At 41.6% G+C, this 19,852-nt stretch overlaps 1 protein-coding gene across 2 annotated transcripts in view; it reads left to right on the top strand.

The window, feature by feature from the left end:
• HAPLN1 (hyaluronan and proteoglycan link protein 1) overlaps positions 1-19,116 on the top strand; it is an 88,546-nt gene extending 69,430 nt beyond the window's left edge. For both annotated transcript variants that reach the window (XM_073346211.1, XM_073346212.1), the window contains exons 4-5: positions 8,519-8,821; positions 18,318-19,116. In XM_073346211.1, the coding sequence (XP_073202312.1) occupies positions 8,519-8,821; positions 18,318-18,607 (593 nt within the window). In that variant the 3' untranslated portion in view covers positions 18,608-19,116. The remainder of the gene's footprint in view (positions 1-8,518; positions 8,822-18,317) is intronic.
• Positions 19,117-19,852: the final 736 nt, after the last annotated feature.

The raw sequence follows: 19,852 nt of genomic DNA, 5'->3' as shown, positions 1-19,852 counted from the left end.
CCAGTTGGTTCATTAAAAGATATTACCTCACCCACTTTGTCTCTCTGTAGTGAATTTTGTTGGGATTGCACAGAAAATCCCTTTTGTTGTTCCCCTTCTCTGGCTCATCCCTTTTTGTATTTCTAGACAACACCTATCACATCATGGGGAGCTACTGCAAAGAAATATATGCATTGTTATTACTATTGTTTATTAGAGTTTCAGTACTGTGCATGGATATATATATATAGTCAATCAGACAACTGCTTTTGGTCATCCATGCTCTACTCCTGGGGGAATTCTGTGCCACTGCACAGAATTCATGTCTCCCACAGATTTCTTTGCTTCCCCGCAGAAAAATTACTTTCTGATGAGGAAGCAAAGGGAAGTCACAGGAGCGATCATGCACCTCTCCCCAGCAGCACGGGTGCATCCTTTTGGGCACACAGAGCAGCTGGTAGAGAGGTAAATTACTGCGGAGGAAGGGGAGGGGAGGGGACGGGGGCTGGTGCTTGCTCAGACCCATGTTGGGGCCATGTCAGACCCATATGGGGTCAGGTCAGACCTACCCTTTGACTGCCCAACCCCTGTGCATCAGAATCCCCATATCCAAACCCCACTGCTAAGCCTCACCCCTGCACCCAGAACCCCTACCCCTGCACAGAGCCCCCCACACTTGAACTCCCACTCCCTCAAGCTCCACCCCCCACATCTGGCTGTGGATCCTATCCTGTGCTGGGCTCAGCTGCTAGCCCTGGCTGGGCTGGGAGTAGGGGAGGAGTTCACTTTCCCAGCATGAAGTGGCCAGGGCTGGGGCAGACCCACCCTCAGAAACCTCTCCGGGCTGCAGAAAGCTCCCTCCCCCCACTTTCCGCCTTCATCACTCCTCAGCTGCAGGGGGAGGTGTCACTGTATGGTGAGCTGCTCCCCCATCCACCCAACCTCCATGAATCTGGACCCCCCCATACCCAGGCCCCTTGCTGAGCCTCACCCCCCTGCATTCAGAACCTCCCACTGGGCCCCCCTGCTGAGCTCACCCCCCCCACCGATACCCAGAACTCCCCACTGAGTTCCCCATACCCAAACCCCCACCATGCCGAGCCTCACCCCCTGCATCCAGATCCCCATCCCTGCACCCAGACCACACCTCTGCTGAGCCCCCATCTCAAACCCCAACCCCGATGAACCCCACTCCCCTATGCACCTGAACCACCTTGACAAGCCACCCCACACCTGAACCCCCATCCCATTGAGCCCCAACCAGCTGCACCTGGGCCCCCACCCCACCCTCTACTGAGCCCCATTCCCCCACCCCCAGACTGCCCCTGCCAACCCCATCCACCCACACCCAGACCTCCCCCCCCCCGCTGAGCCCCAACTTCCTTCACTTGGATCCCCCACTGAGTTCCATTGCCCCTGCACCCAGAACCCCATGAGCCCCTGTACATCCAGATCCCTCCCCCCTCCCACACACGGACCCTCCTATTAAGCCACCTGCACCCAGATTGCCCCACCCAGAACCTTTTCACCCCACACCTGGTTCCCCCCCCCACCGCATACCCCTCCACACTTGGCTTTTGCTGGGCTGAGCCTGTCTGCGCACACCTGGCGTGCCTGGCGCAGAGGGGCAGGGCCCCAGGGTGTTTCTGGGGCAGGCCCAGCCCTTGCTCTGTGTCAGGGTCAGGTGCAGCCTCACCACTGAGTCCATGTCCTCGGGGGGGGGGGGGGGAGGGCGAGGGCTGCTGAGTGATCTCCCACCTCCATGCAGCCAGTGCTCCCCACTGCCATGCTGGAGCCTCCACATTTATTTATTTATTAATTAACAATGAATAAAATTTGCAGAATTTTAAAATGTGCCCAGAGTTTTTTTATTTTTTTAGCGCATAATTCAGGCAGGAGTAATGTTCAAGAAAGATGAAATCATATTGGAACAGGGGCAGAGAATTGCTGCTAGGATGATCAGGGGAAAGGAGGCCTTATTTTATAAGAGGAGACTGGAAGAGCTTGGCTTGTTTAATCTAGCAAAATGAAGGCTGAGCGGTGATATGATTATGCTATAAATATATCTGCAGGGTAGACACCAGGGAAGGTGAAGAGCTATTTAAGCTAAGGGACAAAGCTGGCCAAAGAACAAAGAGGCATTAAACTGCCCATGAACAAATTAGAAGAAGGTTTTAAACATCAGAAGGGTGAGGTCTGGAACAGCCTCCTAACAGGAGTTGTTGGGGTAAACAACTTAATTAGTGTTAAGTGAAAGCTGGACAAATATATGATTGGGATTGTATGATGAGGTTTCTTCTCATGGTGGGAGGCAGGGCTTGCGAGCTTTGGGAGTCCCTTCTGCTTTATAAGCTATGTTCCTAAATCTCATGCTTCAGAGCTTCAGCTGATCACCTGCAGGTAGGGTGACCAGATGTTCTGATTTTATAGGGACAGTCCCAATATTCTGGGCTTTTTCTTATATAGGCACCTATTACCACCCCACCCCCATCCTGATTTTTCACACTTTCTATCTGGTCACTCTAACTTCAGGAGTCAGGAAGGGATTCTCCCTCCTCCAGAGGGTTTGGGGCTTTTTTTGTCTCCTTCCTCTGAAGCACGAGGCATGTCCATGGCTGGAGATGGGACACTGGATGGGGTGGATCAGGGCACTGATGTGATACCAAGCATTCTCCCTCTCAGGTATGTAGCTGGCTGGTTTTTGCTCACATGCTCAAAGTCGAAAACTGATCATCATCTGTGGGGTCAAGAAGGAATTTTCCTCCAGGTCAGGTTGGCAGTAACCTTGGAATTTTTTTAGCATTTTTCTGAAGCATGTGGGTGCAGATTTCTTGCTGAGATTATCTGGGTATATGTCATTTACTCAATTCCTTGACATTGCAAGTGCCTCGGATACTGGTGCACTTTGATCCCTCCTATTCTCTGCCTGTGGCACATAATAGTTTGATCTCTTGCAGGCTGTGATGCTTTGGTCTAATTTTGGTTGCTGGGTTTAGTGTGTGTGTACTGTGTGGTATTGGTGGGCTGTGATATTCAGGAGGTCAGACTAGATGATCTGGTGGTCTCCTCTGGCCTTAAATTCTATGACTAACTGCTTTTGAAATAAATGGAATAGCATAGCTAAATCTTCATACATCACACTGGAAATGTGTTCAGAAGAGTCTGGCTTTTAATACCCATTGAAATATGGTTTGAATTATATATGCGATTGAGACTACTTCCAAAAGAAAAGTTTAGCATAGCTTCCAATGAATTCCCTTTCATTCAGCTCATAAAGCTTCTGCCTGTGAACCAAACAAGTCCCACTTTGCATCTCTGCTGAGCTGTTATGCAAGTCAAATAAAGAATCCATACATTTTGTTGCTGAGGTGAAAGGGTTTGGCACACAGTCTCCTACAAAACCTGCCAGGATTACGGGAGAGTGGAGCCACTTGATGAACTGGCTGCCCAATGATGGCTAGATCATCTGGGATCTATAGAGCAGTGTGAGAATGCCCAGCAGCCCAAAAAGTATAGCAGATTGGGAGACGGAGATGGATTCTGAAGGCGAGAGAAGGAGTTTCCATGTTCACTCTGAATTATAAAAACATGAAGTGGAAAATGCTGCTTAGGCCATCTAGTGTATCCCCCTGCCAGTGTAAGGTTGCTCCCTGCAGTACAGTATATAGGGAGCCTTACTGTATCCTGTGTTGACTCTGGCTACAAGAAGCCTTGCTTTTCTGTTTAGACTAGAACTAAAGGAAGCCTATTTCTTTACTCTGGCTATGGATAGCCTCTCCACACTCCCACCCACATCTGGGCTAATAGAATTTTGGGTTTCAGAGTAACAGCCGTGTTAGTCTGTATTCGCAAAAAGAAAAGGAGGGCTTGTGGCACGGCTGTTACTCGGAAACCTGGCATTATGCAAGGCACTGCATTTAGCCGTATGGAGTGGAAATCTATTTAAAATTGGTTAGTCTCTAAGGTGCCACAAGTACTCCTTTTCTTTTTGAGAATTTTGGGTTGTTGCCTTCTGTCTGTAAATACAATGGTCACCCGTACAAGCTTGCTGACTGCATATAATGGAACCTCAGTAGATCCACGACTCCTATTTACTGCTGTCATTACAGTCCTAGTTAAGCTTACTTCATTATGTAAGGCACAATTGTGATGGTTTTAAGGGTGACTAGTGTAAACTGCACTTGTTTACACTAGGAGCATGACACTAGCGACTAGAGAATTTAAGAAGGCAAATACTGGGTTTGTATTTAGAAATATTGTATTACATTAGAAGCACAAATGTAATTGGCACTTCTCAAACAGGCCTGTTCATTTAAGATGGATTTGCAAAAGTTCCTTAGGCACCCAATTCCCACTGATTTTCAATGGGATTTGGGCACCCAGCTCCCATAAACTTGGTCAAAAATCCCATCCCTTAATACATGCATAAAGAAAGCATTTCTCAGCCAGAATAAAGAGTAAACATAATAGGCTTCCTTCTCCTGGTATCTCCTCTACTGGTATACAAAGTAATAGACTTCCTTCTACTGGTATCTCGAGACCCCAGATGGAAGATGAAATTAAAGAAGGATGGGGAGGGAATGTAGCCATCAGTTGTTGTCAGTAGTTTTCAATGCACTCAGTTTAATAGGGGTTTGAATGTGCACTGTGAATGTTCACGAGCCAAAGATCTGTCTGAATAGTACCAATATTCATATTATTGGGTGAATTTGATATTTCTCATCCCTAGCTAATTACAGTCATTGCACTCACTTCATTTCCCCCTCCCCCCCCCCCGAGAATTGTTAGGTGATTCGGCACTTTCCTTAGCTCACCAGAAGTATTGCAGGAAATACAGTTCTGTACTCCAGTGTCACAGAGTAGTCAGTGAATTTGGTTGTCATGTGAGCAACAGTACTTCTACACAAAAGGGTGAATTTTATGGGGAGAAACTCAGCACTAAAGAACAATCCTCAAAGGTATTTAGGCACCTAACTCCCATTAAAATCAATGGGAATTAGGTTCCTGGGTACTTTTGAGGAAGTGGGTCCAACTGTGTTCCTTTTCCCTTTTTCTCTTTCTAAATATTTATTTGACTAAGCTTGTAGTAAAAGCCAAACCATGTGTTTGTCCACTAAAATGAATCATTCAAATAAACACAGGAGTGTTTATTGAAATGTGCATTACTTCAAATAGTTGTCATGCTAACTTAATGGACTCATTCTAATTTCCGTTACAATCACCAGTTCTCAGGACTCTGATTTAATAAGTACAGAATCCTAAAACAAGTGCGATTGTGGGTCTGTCATTTAATTACAAATATCTTCAACAGCAACCTGAAGTGGCCTTGGTTCTTCTTGACCTTCTTCAGATGTAAAGAGAAGACAAACTGTTCTTTGAGAGGGTATATTTAAGTGAACTGAGTACTTATGAAAGGTCCTATATTGACAGTACTATAAATGGTGGTGTTGTAGCTGTGTCGCTCCCAGGAAAGTAGAAAGAGAAGGTGGATGAGGTAACATCTTTTACTGCACCAACTTGTGTTGGTGAGAGAGAGCTTGAAAGCTTGACTCTCTAGTATTGTAAATGTGTAATGCTCGAAGGATTTCTAACCTGCTTCACCAAAGTGAGGAGTTGCACCACTGAGGTCAATAGAGGTACAGGTTTGGGGCCCTGACCTTCCCCAAGTCATATCAATGTTCCAACAAATTGGCATGATGAACTCCTCCAGGATTAAGGTAGATGGTTGCAAATAAGCATCCTACAAAGAAAAATCCCTTGAGTGGGTGGTAGAAGCACATAGATAGTGTGGTCAGCATGTTTTTTGTCTTGGAGGAGTTACATTTGACATGGTGACATGGAAAAAAGGGTGGGAAGGGAAATCACAATGCAGTTCTTTTTAGTGAATCAGGGGCAAGGCTAAAGATGAGAATTATCATAACCACTACATTTGGTGGGGACATGCCAGACTCTTACCAGCATAAGATTTATGTGGTATTTAAAGTGCCCAAAGAGGTATCCATAGGCAGAAAAAGACAAATACACAAGAAACTGTCTTCCTTTTCCCCAAATCCTAAACTGAATTTATCACCATTATGGAGAGGAGACGTTATCTAGTCATGGGATGAGATACGGACTATAAATCAGGAGTTTTTGATTCCATTTCCAGCTCTGGAAAAATGTAACCTTCAGGATGGTCTTTTGCTCCATCCAAATATGTATGTGATGGATTGTCGTATAGAGATTGGTGACAAGAACTGAAGCTGAAGATGTTAGGTAACTAACTAGCGCACAAAAGCATAGGAAGGGTAGCTACAGTAGTAGAGAGGTTTGTAAAAAAGGTCATCCCTATTAATTCAACATTAAAAGCTATAGGGAAAGAAGGCACAGCAGCAGTAGATAACAATTAAATGCAGGGTAAAGCGGAGCTACACAAAGCCTGGATCGCAGGACAAATCCAGCCTAAACTATCATCTAAATCACCCTTAGACAGCATCTCCGTGTAACTGCAGAGGGAAGTCAGTTTCATCAGTTGCAGGTTTTTATTGTAAATGAACTCCAGCAAAAAGCAATTTCTAATCTGTTGAGGAAGATACACCCACAAGCTAATATTACAGTTGTGCGCATATTTCTGTGTTAAAACATTATAGCCAAAATTATTAAATGTGAGTGGAAACATTAAGCACCTAAATCCATAGTTAGCCACTTAAATAAAATTGTATTTTACAGCTGTACACAATACCTAAAGAGCCTAAACTCACTTCAACAATAGTCACTGGGTGGTCTGGTCACTGCTCAGCACCTCTGAAAATGAGGTTTTTTTCCATGCCTGTTTGTGGATTTAGGTACCCAACTTGGACTGTTCACATTTATATGCAGAATAGATACAATCCTTGTTTCTGGTAAATTACCAGTATTACCCTCAGTAGTTCAATCCTTGGACACCCCTAAAGTAAAAAGAATAACAAGGAAAAAGAGATCCAGAATGAATTTAAACATGTAGAATATGTATACCTTATTATTTAAGATATCATAGTTAATAACATGATATGTATTACCTTTATTTTCATAGTTTTTAGTTCCGAATAGCTAGTAATTGAAGCTTCTTAAACAGAAGAGACTTGCGAAGGATAAGAAAATTAGCAACTAGAGTTCAAGAATAGGGAGAGAATAAAAAGAAAGGCATTTAATCTTGGTGCCTTTTGGCCCTTCTCCTAATGCTCCATCTCATCCTCAACTTCCTCCCCACCCTACTCTACTCTGTTCTACAGTTGAGCAGAAAACTTCAGCTCTGGATCTTGTTTAGATCAGGTATTTTGTTTCACCTTATAGAGCCTGGGCTGATGAACTTTGTCTGCTGAATTCAGATCCGAGTTAAGTTTTGAAACCCTACCAAAAGCTGTGATCCAAGCTTTTGCTTTAGTGCTATCTCTGCTCTTCACTGAATTTTATGAGAGCCAGATGGGGAGGTCTCTTCTGAGATGTTGTCTGCCATCTCTCTCCTGTGTCCAGCTGTGATTTTTTTGATTGAAGTGCAGTGGGAAAATCTACAGGGTTGAGGTGGGTGAGTGAGTGTCAATAAATATTGCTGTTCAGACGATTCTGAAATTTCCCTAGGTTCCTCTGTCTCTACTTCGATACTCCTTCTTTTTAAACCGAAGTTATCTGTGTTGTATCCCTCTTCAAAGGCTAAGACCTGATCTCAGAGTTTGGGCCAGTCAATGATTGGTCCTCATGTGTTGTGAGGAAATATCCCACAACCTTGTGTTCCCTACACTTGGGCCAGCCACAATCTCTGCTCGCACTCCTCTGAATGCCGTCTGGCTATGCTGTTAGCTGCCCAAAAAGGGACAGGGAGAAGGTGGCATCCCAAATCCTCCATGGTGGCTAGCAGAACTGTCTGGCTGTGCAGGAGAACACGTGCTGCATCCCCTTCCAAGGTGTGGCAGCAGAAAGGGGGAGATGCTTCTCTCTGTGCTGCTGCCATTGAGGGGCTGTGGCTAAAACCCACACTATAGCCATTTAACAGGATTAGCTGACCATTCTTTTAAATGGTCCCTTAAACTAAACCCACTAAAAATAATCCATTGATTTTCCTTGCTTGCTTTGACATTTTCCTTCTAAAGATCTCCAGTCCCTTAACTACTGCTGCTGCCCTCCTCTGACCTAACTGCAGTTTGTCTGCATGTGGTTGGTAATAAGGGAGGCAGAACAGAATGCTGTCAGAATGTGCAAGGGTGAGGTTCTGGTGTCAGTACAAAGACTGCAGCTGAGAGCAGGAGACAGAACTGGTGAGGTTCCAGCAAGAAAGAGTGTGAGGCTATCAGGCAGGGAAGCCTGCCATGTCAGGAGATAGTCAGACAATGTTCTCAGACCAAACAGCTGATTTGCTGACAGAATTTCCCTAGAAATAAAATCACCAGTTGCCGTTATATTATTCTGGCATCTCACATAGTTAACCTTAAATTTGTCCTTTTGAGGCCAGTAAATGATGTTCCCCTCTGTTGTGTTTTTATATGGTTAAACAGCTAATAGCCTTCTTTCTTCCTTTCTGATGTAGGTGTTGTATTCCCTTACTTTCCACGGCTGGGCCGCTATAACCTAAACTTCCACGAGGCTCAGCAAGCTTGTCTGGACCAAGATTCTGTTATCGCCTCCTTTGACCAATTGTATGATGCATGGAGGTCGGGGCTGGATTGGTGTAATGCAGGCTGGCTCAACGATGGATCAGTTCAGTACCCTATCACCAAACCCAGAGAGCCCTGCGGAGGAAAGAACACAGTGCCTGGAGTCAGAAATTATGGGTTCTGGGATAAAGATAAAAGCAGATACGATGTTTTCTGTTTTACATCAAACTTCAATGGTAAGAGTTTTGAATCATTTCTGTGCTTCAGAAAATAAACTAACTCCAAAGGTACTGAAAAGCAGCAAGAGATATTTGATTTGTCAAAGTGCATGTTAGTTTTGGAAAGTGTTATCACTGAATTTATGAGGAAATGAGTCTGAAGTGGAAAAAGAACAAATTTTGCCACGTTTTCATGTCATTCATTTTTAAAAGCAATAGTCAGAATGAATATTGGCAGCACATTCATGTGTCTCTGTTTTCATTCCTAGAAATTTGTGCAGGTATGTTCCATATTGATACACTGCCTAGTTTATTTAAGTTAAAGCAATGGAGAAATCAGTGTTTCCTTTCATTGAGTTGCCCCCTTAAGTAAATAGTGAGAATATACTACAAGTTAAAAACTTACCAAAAGGTAAAAAACTAGAACGAACAAGTGTGATTAGGAATTCACTGTTCCTATGTAACTTTAATGCCACTTTATACTCTCTAATAAAGTATCAAACAGTTCCATTTTGTATGGTAACCCTCGCCCAACAAGGGCATACCATATTTGACAGGGTAACAAGCGTTGTTGATAGGGGGGAAGTGGTAGATGTGGTATATCTTGACTTTAGTAAGGCTTTTGATACTGTCTCACATGACCTTCTCATAGACTAGGGAAATACAACCTAGATGGCACTACTATAAGGTGGGTGCAGAACTGGTTGGAAAACTGTTCCCAGAGAGTAGTTATCAGTGATTTACAGTCAAGCTGGAAAGGCATAATGAGTGGGGTCCCACAGGGATCAGTTCTGGGTCTGGTTCTGGTCAATATCTTCATCAATGATTTAGATAATGGCATAGAGAGTACACTTATAAAGTTTGTGGATGGTACCAAGTTGGGAGAGGTTGCAAGTGCTTTGGAGGATAGGATTAAAATTCAGAATGATCTGGACAAACTGGAGAAATGGTCTGGAGTAAATAGGATAAAATTCAATAAGGATAAATGCAAAATACTCCACTTAAGAAGGAACAATCAGTTGCACACATACAAAATGGGAAATGCTGCCTAGGAAGGAGAACTGCAGAAAGGCATCTGGGGGTCATAGTGGAGCAAAAACTAAATATGAGTCAACGGTATAACACTGTTGCAAAAAAGCAAACATCATTCTGGGACGTATTGGCAGGAGTGTTGTAAGCAAGACACGAGAAGTAATTCTTCTGCTCTACTCCACACTGATTAAGCCTCAGCTGGAGTATTGTGTCCAGTTCTGGGTGCCACAAATTAGAACAAGTCCAGAGAAGAGCAACAAAAATTATTAAAGGTCTAGAAAACATGACTATGAGGGAAGATTGAAAAAATTGGGTTTGTTTAGTCAGAAGAAGAGAAGACTGCGGGGGGGGGGGGGGGAGGAAACGACATGATAACAGTTTTCAAGTACAAAAAAGGTTATTACAAGGAGGAGGAAGAAAAATTGTTCTCCTTAACCGTTGAAGATAGGACAAGAAGTGATGGGTTTAAATTGTAGTAACTACAGTTTAGATTGGACATTAGGAAAATACTTCCTAACGGTCAGGGTGGTTAAGCACTGGAATAAACTGCTTAGGGTGGTTGTGGAATTTCTGTCACTGAAGATTTTTACGAGCAGTTAGACAAGCGCCTGTCAGGAATGGTCTAGATAATACTTAGTCCTGCCTTGAGTACAGGGGACTGGACTAGAAGACCTCTCCAGGTCCCTTCCAGTTCTATGATTCTAATACCAATCTTGTTAATTCCTGGCTTTTGTGACTAATAATTTAGGCTCTTTTGTCACACCTTTCTACACTGCCATTGCTCTGTTCCTATATAGTTTTGTAGGCTACCTGTTCTCATCTTGGGTTGCTCTAAACTTCAGTTTTGTGACTGCAAGCCTTGGATTTGGAGCAGTCTAATCTTCGCTAGACATTAGTATGGGTGCAGCTGAACAGAAAGCAGTAGTCACTGCTTGCTGTAGCTGAAGGGTTAGTCTGAGAACCTTGTAGCATTGCTTAAAAAGATGGCTACAACCAATTGCAAGATCAGGGCCATCACAGACCACAAGCAAAGACAGCTTCCCTCCTCAGCATCTCCACTGACAGCTTTCTGTGACCATGTTAGGGCTTCTTGCTTGTGAATAATTTTTATCCATCTTGGAAAGCAGATGTTTGTCTTTTAGCCCACCAGCATAGGATGAGTGCACTTCTTTACTTATTCACCATGAAATGTGTTCATCCTCAAATACACAAGATTAAATACATCTCTTGCTTTAAGCACAGGTACTTCAATTTCTTAACCTCAAAGAGGTCTAATTTCTAAATGCATCATCTGCCAGAGTTAGTAAGTATTTGACAAAACTCAGTTCTCTCTCTTGAAGAGGATGTTAAATATGGACATTAAATTAAATCATGAAATGGAAATACCCTAGTACTGCTTTAACTGCAAATCTGAATGTAACAACTTAAACTCTGGAGCTTCTAGGTCACCTCCATAGTGGATTGGGTGAATCATATAACTCAAAAACTATATATACACTTCATAAAGAACTAAAGATTGCAGCTTTGTAGCATCTATTCCTAAGAGCTCCTTAAGGGAAGATGTTGCAGCAAAACTCTCTCATTCTCTTTAATAACACAACACACTACAAAATTAGTTTCAGGACTTTATGAAATTACCTGTTATGATCTCTGATTAATGCCCTTTATTGGATCTACTACCTGACCACTGTTCAATCCATCTGCAGCCATTTCACTCTCAAAACATATTTTATTAGATTGTATAAATACAGGCTTGTGATTTGTAGTTATGTAGGCAAAGTAAAACACACACCTTATGCAAGTCCTAATAATGTCTGACCATGGTTTATGCTAATACTGCATTTGGCTGCTGACAATCCCTTGGTGTTGAACTGTAGTATTCTTAGGGCTAGCCTGAGAACACTGGGGGGAAAGGGGGTGTGGGTGGAACTGCATCAGGAATGTTGGCTGGCAAGTGACTGAGATTCAGCCCTAGAAAGGACGTTGAATGCAGTCCACTGGTTGGATCATCATTGTCCGCAGTATGAATTGGGAACTCGTGGGTTGCACAATGAGAACACTGAGCCATAAACCCCCATCATCCAGGTTAGCCCTCTGCTGGGCTCCGGTCTGGCTCCATTCATCTCACGTCAAGTTGGTTGATATACTACTATATTCAACCAATTGCATCATAACTGGGATGATTCAACCAACACTAATACCATGGCTCCCCATGTTAAGCAACATCACTCCTCCACACATCCATTGTGAGGGTGCCACAGTCAGAAGAGTTGAGAAGCTCAGGGAAAAGCCAAGCCTTCCACTATATACAGGCCCCTTCAACCACCTGAGACCTCACTTATTGTCGAGGCACCCACTATGGGCCCACTTGCCCTGCCCAAACTGCTCTGCGACATTGATGTGCTGGGCTGCAGCTGATGTCAGAACCTGTCTCTTATAATTGACCTGACCATAGGCATACCCAACTTTGATTTGCCACAGCACTAGTGAACCCTTCCAAACAGCTTATGAATGGACCAGGGTCAATGTGCAGGCAGCCATTATACCTTGGACCAATAAAAGACCCTCTCCTGTGGTGGTGGCCAAAGACAGACAGCGTCCCACATCACTGTCTGCCCTCTGACCAGGTTTGATGGTGGTTTGAGGGTCTCTGCAGTTCGCTCTTGTGGTTGCTGCAAATTGGCTTGGCAAGCACTGTTAAAAGAAGAACTATGATTTACAAAAGGTCATAGTGGAACATTTTATAAATCTAAACAAACTTACCATTAAGAGAATTTTAAAGCTGTATGGTTAGCTCTCAATGGTCAAGAAATACCAAAGTTAAAGATGTGCACAAAAACCTTACCGCTGCTCCTTTCTACATATACATTACAACAGTCTTTCATTAAGTGCTCAGATACTACAGGTTGTATATATGTACGTAGCTAGGTAACATGATTGCATACAATATATAATTTTTCTGCCTCCCTAAATACACATCTAGTGTGTTTTTCATTCTTGTATGTTTACAATTAATTTCTTTCTAATAAGAAAGACTATTGGAAATGAATATGCACAGGGGAGCACCATTAAAATTGTACTTGAAATCTTGGCATTTCCTGATGTCTGTGTGTCCCTGCAACTTTAATTGGACCCAGACCCTATACTTTTTACTATCTAGTTAAGTTAGTCACACATATGTGCACATTGCACCTTTTCTTAGATTTAGCAGTCTTGCAAGAAACGTGGAAAATGCAGTGTACGTTCTGTAGTAAGTGGTTATTAGAGGCAAAATCAAAACTAATTTATATCAGAGAGCATTATACCTCTTTCAACTTTCAACCTCCAACTGTTCCAGCTGTAAATAAAAGTTCACAAAGTGAAACATGTTTTCTTCACAGTACTTGTACTCAAAAACAGCTGAACTGTTTTTACTCAGACATCCCAGTGAAAAAGTTACTTTTGGGCTTTGGCTTTAGCCCCGGGCTCCAGCAAGTCTAACACCAGCCCTGGTGACCCCATTAAAATAGGGTTGCAACCCACTCTGGGATCCTGAGCTACAGTTTGAGAACCTCTGAATAGTAAAAGTCCTTTCTAGTCTAGGTACTATATTAGTTTGAGTGGGTTGAATGGGATGCTGGACCCATGTGTTTGTTCCAGGATGGGTCTAAGAGGTGGAGGGTTGGGTGAAACTCAGCTCAGCAATCTTCCCTTACTCCTGTTACAGTTTTTCTGGAAGTTACCTGTGCAGTGTCTGCTGCTTCATGTCCAGTCCTTTAGAACATGCCGTGATTGGACAGTCTGCATGTGAGAGGCAAAGAATGCTGATTTTTTTATACTTCAGTTAAACTTGAACAGAATTTTATAAGACAAAGAAAATATAGACCAGCAAGTTTCTCCCTGCCAAATTTCAAAGGCCTGCTGCAAACGATGGTGCTTTTAATGCTTCTTTAAAAAAAAAAAAAAAAAAAAAGTCACCAGTATTCGTTATACTGGAAAGCAACCTGAGTAGAGGGTTACTACCAGCTTCCTCTATAAAATATAGATGAGGTATGAGTGGAGTTTGCTTTACACATTCTGCTCATTAATATGTATTTTGTTACATGCTTTGCACACTGAACAGCACCATATAATTGACTTTTTTAAATCTGTCTAACAGTAAAATCATAAATCTCTTGTGTTAACAAGTTACAAAATACAATGAATAAATTAAATGGGAATTTTTGTAAAAGAGCAGCAGCGAAGTGCAGTTATATCAATGCTGGAGGATACAGACATCAGACGTTAAGTCACCATCTTCCATTTAATGAAAGAAATGCACAGAAAAACCTTTTCTGGCTTATATATTTTTATTGCTCATTTTACCATTCAAGAAAAATAGGACATCAAGTAATGAGTCATTGTTCCTCTGAATGAGAGACCAAAGAAAATGAGAAAATACAACAATATTAAAAATAAAATGGATTCAAAAAGTCAGTGAGTGAATTAGCCTATGGAATGGAAGGTTGCTAAGCACCGACCTCGCTGCTGAAAGCTGGTGCAAAAAGGACCTTTGAAGAAATGTCCCTTTTCTAAAGTGGCAGAATAAAGGCGAGTTACTGTAGTTCTCCAACATAGGGAAAAATAGATGCCAAACCTAATAAGTAACTTTCCCATTTAATGAGTGAGGAAGCATTTCACTTCTGAGGCTCTTAACAATTATGAAGAACACTGGCTTTGATCAGCAATTCACTGTGGATATTAAGATGTGCTGAACTTGAGTCTGTTGAGCAGATGACGGGCTAACGTAGGGCTAACATTGTGCAAATGCCAGCAGCCTTCGGGATACATCCAAGAATATGAAACACTCCCATCTTTTACTGACATGTTGCCATCTGACACTTGGAGAACAGTTTACTTTTCCAAAAACACACAATGATGTGATTAGTTGGGTTGGGTCACAGTAAAGGCAGTATTGCCAACTCGTGATTTTATCTTGACTAGCAGTTTTACGGTGGCTTTTATAACCTGTCATATGTGCCATCTATGAATGCTTCGCGGTGAAGGACATAGCCCTGCCCTGCTCTTCATGTATGGTCCTATAGTACTGAGAGGGTCCTGTGGGAGCAGGGCTGCACTGGAAGGGGAATTCAGGGAAAAGCCCAGCAGCAACGCTTCCTGCTCTTTGGGATGTCTTCTCTGGTTCTGGACCCTGGCGGGGGCAGTGGGAGGCACCGATCGATCAGGTGACACACATAGGCAGAACAGTAGAGGGGAGTTAAAAAGTTAAGAGAATAAACATATTTTGATGATTTTTTAAAATCATGTGATTTTGGGGCTGTAACATGATTTTTGATCTCTTATGGTTGGCAGTACTGTGAGAGTTTCTGGGTTTTTTTGTTTGTTTGTTTTGTTTTTAATTTTCCTAGCTCACTTATTACATGTCTGTGGTGTAGTGGCAAAAACTAACAATCTGGCTTTAGCCTTCAGTAATTCAGTTACTCCAGGCAAAAACCCTAAGAGGACAATGTTTACATCCAGGTTTGCCAGCCCCACAGAACTGTCCTGGAATCTCCAGGAATTAAATAGTGATCTTTAGTTAAAAGATTATGTCATGTGATGAAACCTCCAAAAATATGTCCAGTCACAACTGGCAACCTTTTTTCCATTGGTCTGCATACTCCATTATGTCTTCTATTCCCTCCTCCCCACCAACTTTACTTATAGCAGAATCCTACTCATTCTAAACTGAAAGCAGCTGGAGCAAACAAAAGGTATCTGGTTGCCACTGGAAAAGTATAACAAAGATGTAACATGAAAGAAGTTACAGTCAGACAACTGTAGGGATCAGTGACCGGGATTGTCAGTACGATGTGAAGGAATTCTACAGACAAGTGGTTTCACAGCTATCACAAAGCAAAGTTTACCCCATTGCTCAAGATCAATTCAAGAGCCTCTACATTAACAAATGTCCCTGAACGCCCCCCTCTCCCCCAACACCTTTCTGAACCTGGAGTTTAAGTGGTACATAGGGCCTTCTGTAGTACCTCTTTATTAGTGTGCATTTCATGCCTACTGCACAGCAAACAAAAAAACGGGACAAAGGAAGAGGAAAATAAGGAATTAACAGACAAGTTCTTGGCTTTCACAAGTGCAAGGTGAAAGTTTCTACTACCACATCCTGATGAGTTCCATATTAGAAAGATTTCAGAGTGGTAGCTGTGTTAGTCTGTATCAGCAAAAACAACGAGGAGTCCTTGTGGCACCTTAGAGACTAACAAATTTATTTGGGCATAAGCTTTCATGGGCTAAAACCTACGTCATCAAATGCATGATTTTTATATTAGAAAGAGAAAAGTGTAGTTCTAGCCAAAAAACGGTCAGGCATCACTTCACACTTAAATCTTCTTAATATTTGGGGATGAGATTACACCAAATTGGAGTATCTGTTCACATATTGTCTGTACACATTGTAAAGTTTAACAACGTTTTATTTACTCCCTGGAAATCCTCTTCTCAAGGGGGCCAGCAGATGTGCACACAGTTGATTGGTTGTTTTTTAATTTAACAAAATATTCTGGATACAGATGAACATTTTATGCACAACGTTTACTGTAGGCGATGGCCTATTTAAGGAATGGGCATATTAAGAGTGCTGATATTACTGAGGTCATGGGTCAAATGTACAACCTTATTGCAAATCCATGGGAAATTGCCCTTCCACTGACACATGGCTTGACCAGCTGCGAATAAACTCAGTGGGATTTGCAGCCCATCAGGCAAATCTGAAAGCTCATTCACTCCACAGCAAACTATCTTCGACTCTTAACAGAGTATGAAGAGTTTGTATCCAGTCATAGAAACCTTCTACATTAGCAAATGTTATAAAATGCTTTCAACTGCATTGAAATAGAAGCAAGCATGTGCTTTGCTAAATAGATATATTACCTGATGTCACCATTACTCGTCTATTGAAACGCCATTTGGAAAGTTCTTAGCGATACCGCTCAGTGAATTACAACAGATCTGTGAAAACAAATATGAAAAAAAGGAAAAGTTCTGTAAGTTACTCACCAGGGCCACAAAAGTTTGTGCTTTGTTAGGATTTGTGCTCGAATATAAACAAGTCCTAATATAAAAAGGTGCAAGCCTAAAAATGGAGCTATTCCCTATTTCCGTATATATTCCATCCAATCTGGCACTCCTTAATTAGGCAACAAGCCCTTTTGGGTAGTTGGCGCCAAAGGGACAGATCCTTTCCCCAGAGAAAATCATTTGAAAGGAGGCAGAGATGGTTTTCTCACAAGGAAAGAAAAACAACAACAATCATTTGTACTCCTTAATAAGGAAACATAGTATTTCCTTCTGGCATTAAAACAAGAGGGCCCCATGCAAAAATAACCTAATTTCTTATATAAATTGTTCTCTGGAAGTGCATCAGTTTGAAAGCCTACCAAGCATATTTGGGAATTGTTAGCCCATCAGCTGACTGCAGTTCCACCTAGCAGTTGCTTTACTGTCAGTCCAATAATGATGAAGAACCCTGAAGATATTGAACAAAAGGAATGCCATTAATTTACGGGATATCTTTCCTTGATGGATGAAATTAATGTTTATATTGTTGCTGCTTACAACTCAACAAAAGAGCCCCCCACCCCACCCCGCTTAGTTTTACTCGTGACATATATTTGTATTACCTTGGTCAGAGACAGTTTTCCTCATAGCACTATCAGTGTTATAGCATTCTAGGATGAGAACATACTCTGTGATTCCTAAAAAGAAACCATAAATGTTTTTGACTCTTGTAAGGAAGACTTAGGACAGGCAGGTTTTTGGTCTACTTCAAGCTCAAATTTTGCTTCTCAGAAGCTGTGCACTATTTCAGCCGTCTTACGGCGAGACTGGAAATGGGGCTTATACTTAATCAGGGACATTGTGTCTGCCATATCAAGGAATGGTTCTTTCTGTAATGAATTAATAAAACTGCATCTGTTAGGCCTAGTTAGCTTTATCTAAATACTATCACAGGTCAGCTATAAACATACCACTCTGTGACAAGAAAATGGATCATCATGATGGGTTTAATTTAATTTGCAATGTAGATTGCAAAACCAACATAATGTAAGCATTGAACTAATTTTTCATCCCCGTAAATAAGCTAGAAATGTATGAATCTTGTATTGTCTGAGATTTGCAAACCTCTAACTATTTTCTGGGACTTGGCATACATGGATAACCTATAGATTGGGGGGAAAGGGGGAAAAAGGGTTCAACAGAAAATTTCTGTCTTCCTCCCCCTGCTCTGTTCCTTCAGACTCCCCCTACTCAGAATGTGAACTTAGACTCAACTACATTAAGTCCCAGTTTTGAAAGAATGAAGTGGGTTTGAATCAAGTTCCCAGCACTAGAATAAACAGATTGTTGATATTCTTCATTTTTGTATGATTTTGTAGTAAAGACTCTATTTATAGAATTTCTTAATCATTTCATGTGACTGACAACTTACCTTCTCTCTTTGCATTAGGCCGTTTTTACTACCTAATACACCCAACCAAGTTGACCTATGATGAAGCTGTGCAGGCCTGCCTCAAGGATGGATCCCAGATTGCTAAAGTAGGCCAGATATTTGCTGCCTGGAAACTTCTAGGATATGATCGCTGTGATGCTGGCTGGCTGGCTGATGGCAGTGTCCGCTACCCAATCTCCAGGCCAAGAAGACGCTGCAGTCCTGATGAAGCAGCAGTGCGCTTTGTAGGCTTCCCAGATAAAAAACACAAGCTATATGGTGTTTACTGTTTCAGGGCATACAACTGAAAGTACCTAGAGCACAATTTTAAATTCATTAAGAACATGTGAAAGATTTTTTTTTCAATACGAACTCATGCAGGTTACCAAAACTGTGATAAACCTTTTTTACTTACTGTAAAGAGTCATTTTCATAAGTCCAACCCTTTAATTTGGTTTTGTTTTGTTAATTCAATAGATATTTTAAATTAATATAAATTGAATGAAAGCTCTAGGTAAGGAAGCTTTAGAGCCAAATTCTTTAAGCCACACCATCCCAACAAAATATATTTTTCATGAATGGGGCATGCAATAGCTTGACAATTGCTAGGACTAAATTAAGGAATGTAAGGCTACTCAAAGCAGAAGCTTTTACAAGCACAAATTTTACACATTTGTACCAGTTTGAGATGCACTACAAAAATAAAGTTAGATCTGCAGTTTTGAAATATGGTAATTTTTTCTTAACAGAGGTTCAGTGAGGTTTTGCAAAATAAAAAAAAACAAAAAATATTTTCACAGGGGGACAATATATACAGTTTGATGAAAACAGCAATTCAAACAGTCCACAAAATAGGACTTGTTTTACCATTTAAAATCTTGCCTTTCAGAAAAATAAGCTCATACATGAGCCCATGCATAGCAAAAAGCACAACTAGATCTCCTGAACATTTCAATTGTGTTTTTATTGTGTATAAAACATTGATGAGTGGGTGAATAATTAACTAATGAGTGAACCCTGCTTTCTTCTTAATTCAAACTGAAGATGCCTGAGAAGTGTTGTATTACCTTTGAGTAGCTTTACTGAGTTATTTTTAAACTCTAAAGGCCATTTGCTAAGTAGCATTTAGCATCTACTCAGGGCAGTTGTATAGATGAACTGCTGGACAGACAAATTGTAAAATTTAGCAGCTTGACTTTATGTTAGCCTTTGAAATGTTATTGTCTTTATAAAAACACAAACACATATCTCTCGCTTATTTACACATCATGAAAGATAAACATTTGGAAAAACTCATTAAAAATCAGTACAGTCTCTACAATGAGAAAGAAAAATCTAGTCCCAACAAGCAAAGATAAAACAAACAAACAAAAAACCCCACCTTATTTCCTGTTTGTATGCATACTTAAGCCCAATTTATATCCCAATACAAATATTACTGTTTCTAAACCCATCAAATAAAGATAGCAAATGTGGTCAATTCCACCTGGTTTTATGATTGATCTTTATTAAGATTAATGGAAATCTCTAGAAATTCTTAGCAATTTCACCAC

This window comes from Lepidochelys kempii, chromosome 5 (genome assembly GCF_965140265.1).
Source record: "Lepidochelys kempii isolate rLepKem1 chromosome 5, rLepKem1.hap2, whole genome shotgun sequence".
Classification (NCBI taxonomy): Eukaryota; Metazoa; Chordata; order Testudines; family Cheloniidae; genus Lepidochelys; species Lepidochelys kempii.
Note: the sequence above shows the minus strand (reverse complement) of the source record. Positions and strands in the feature narration are given on the sequence as shown.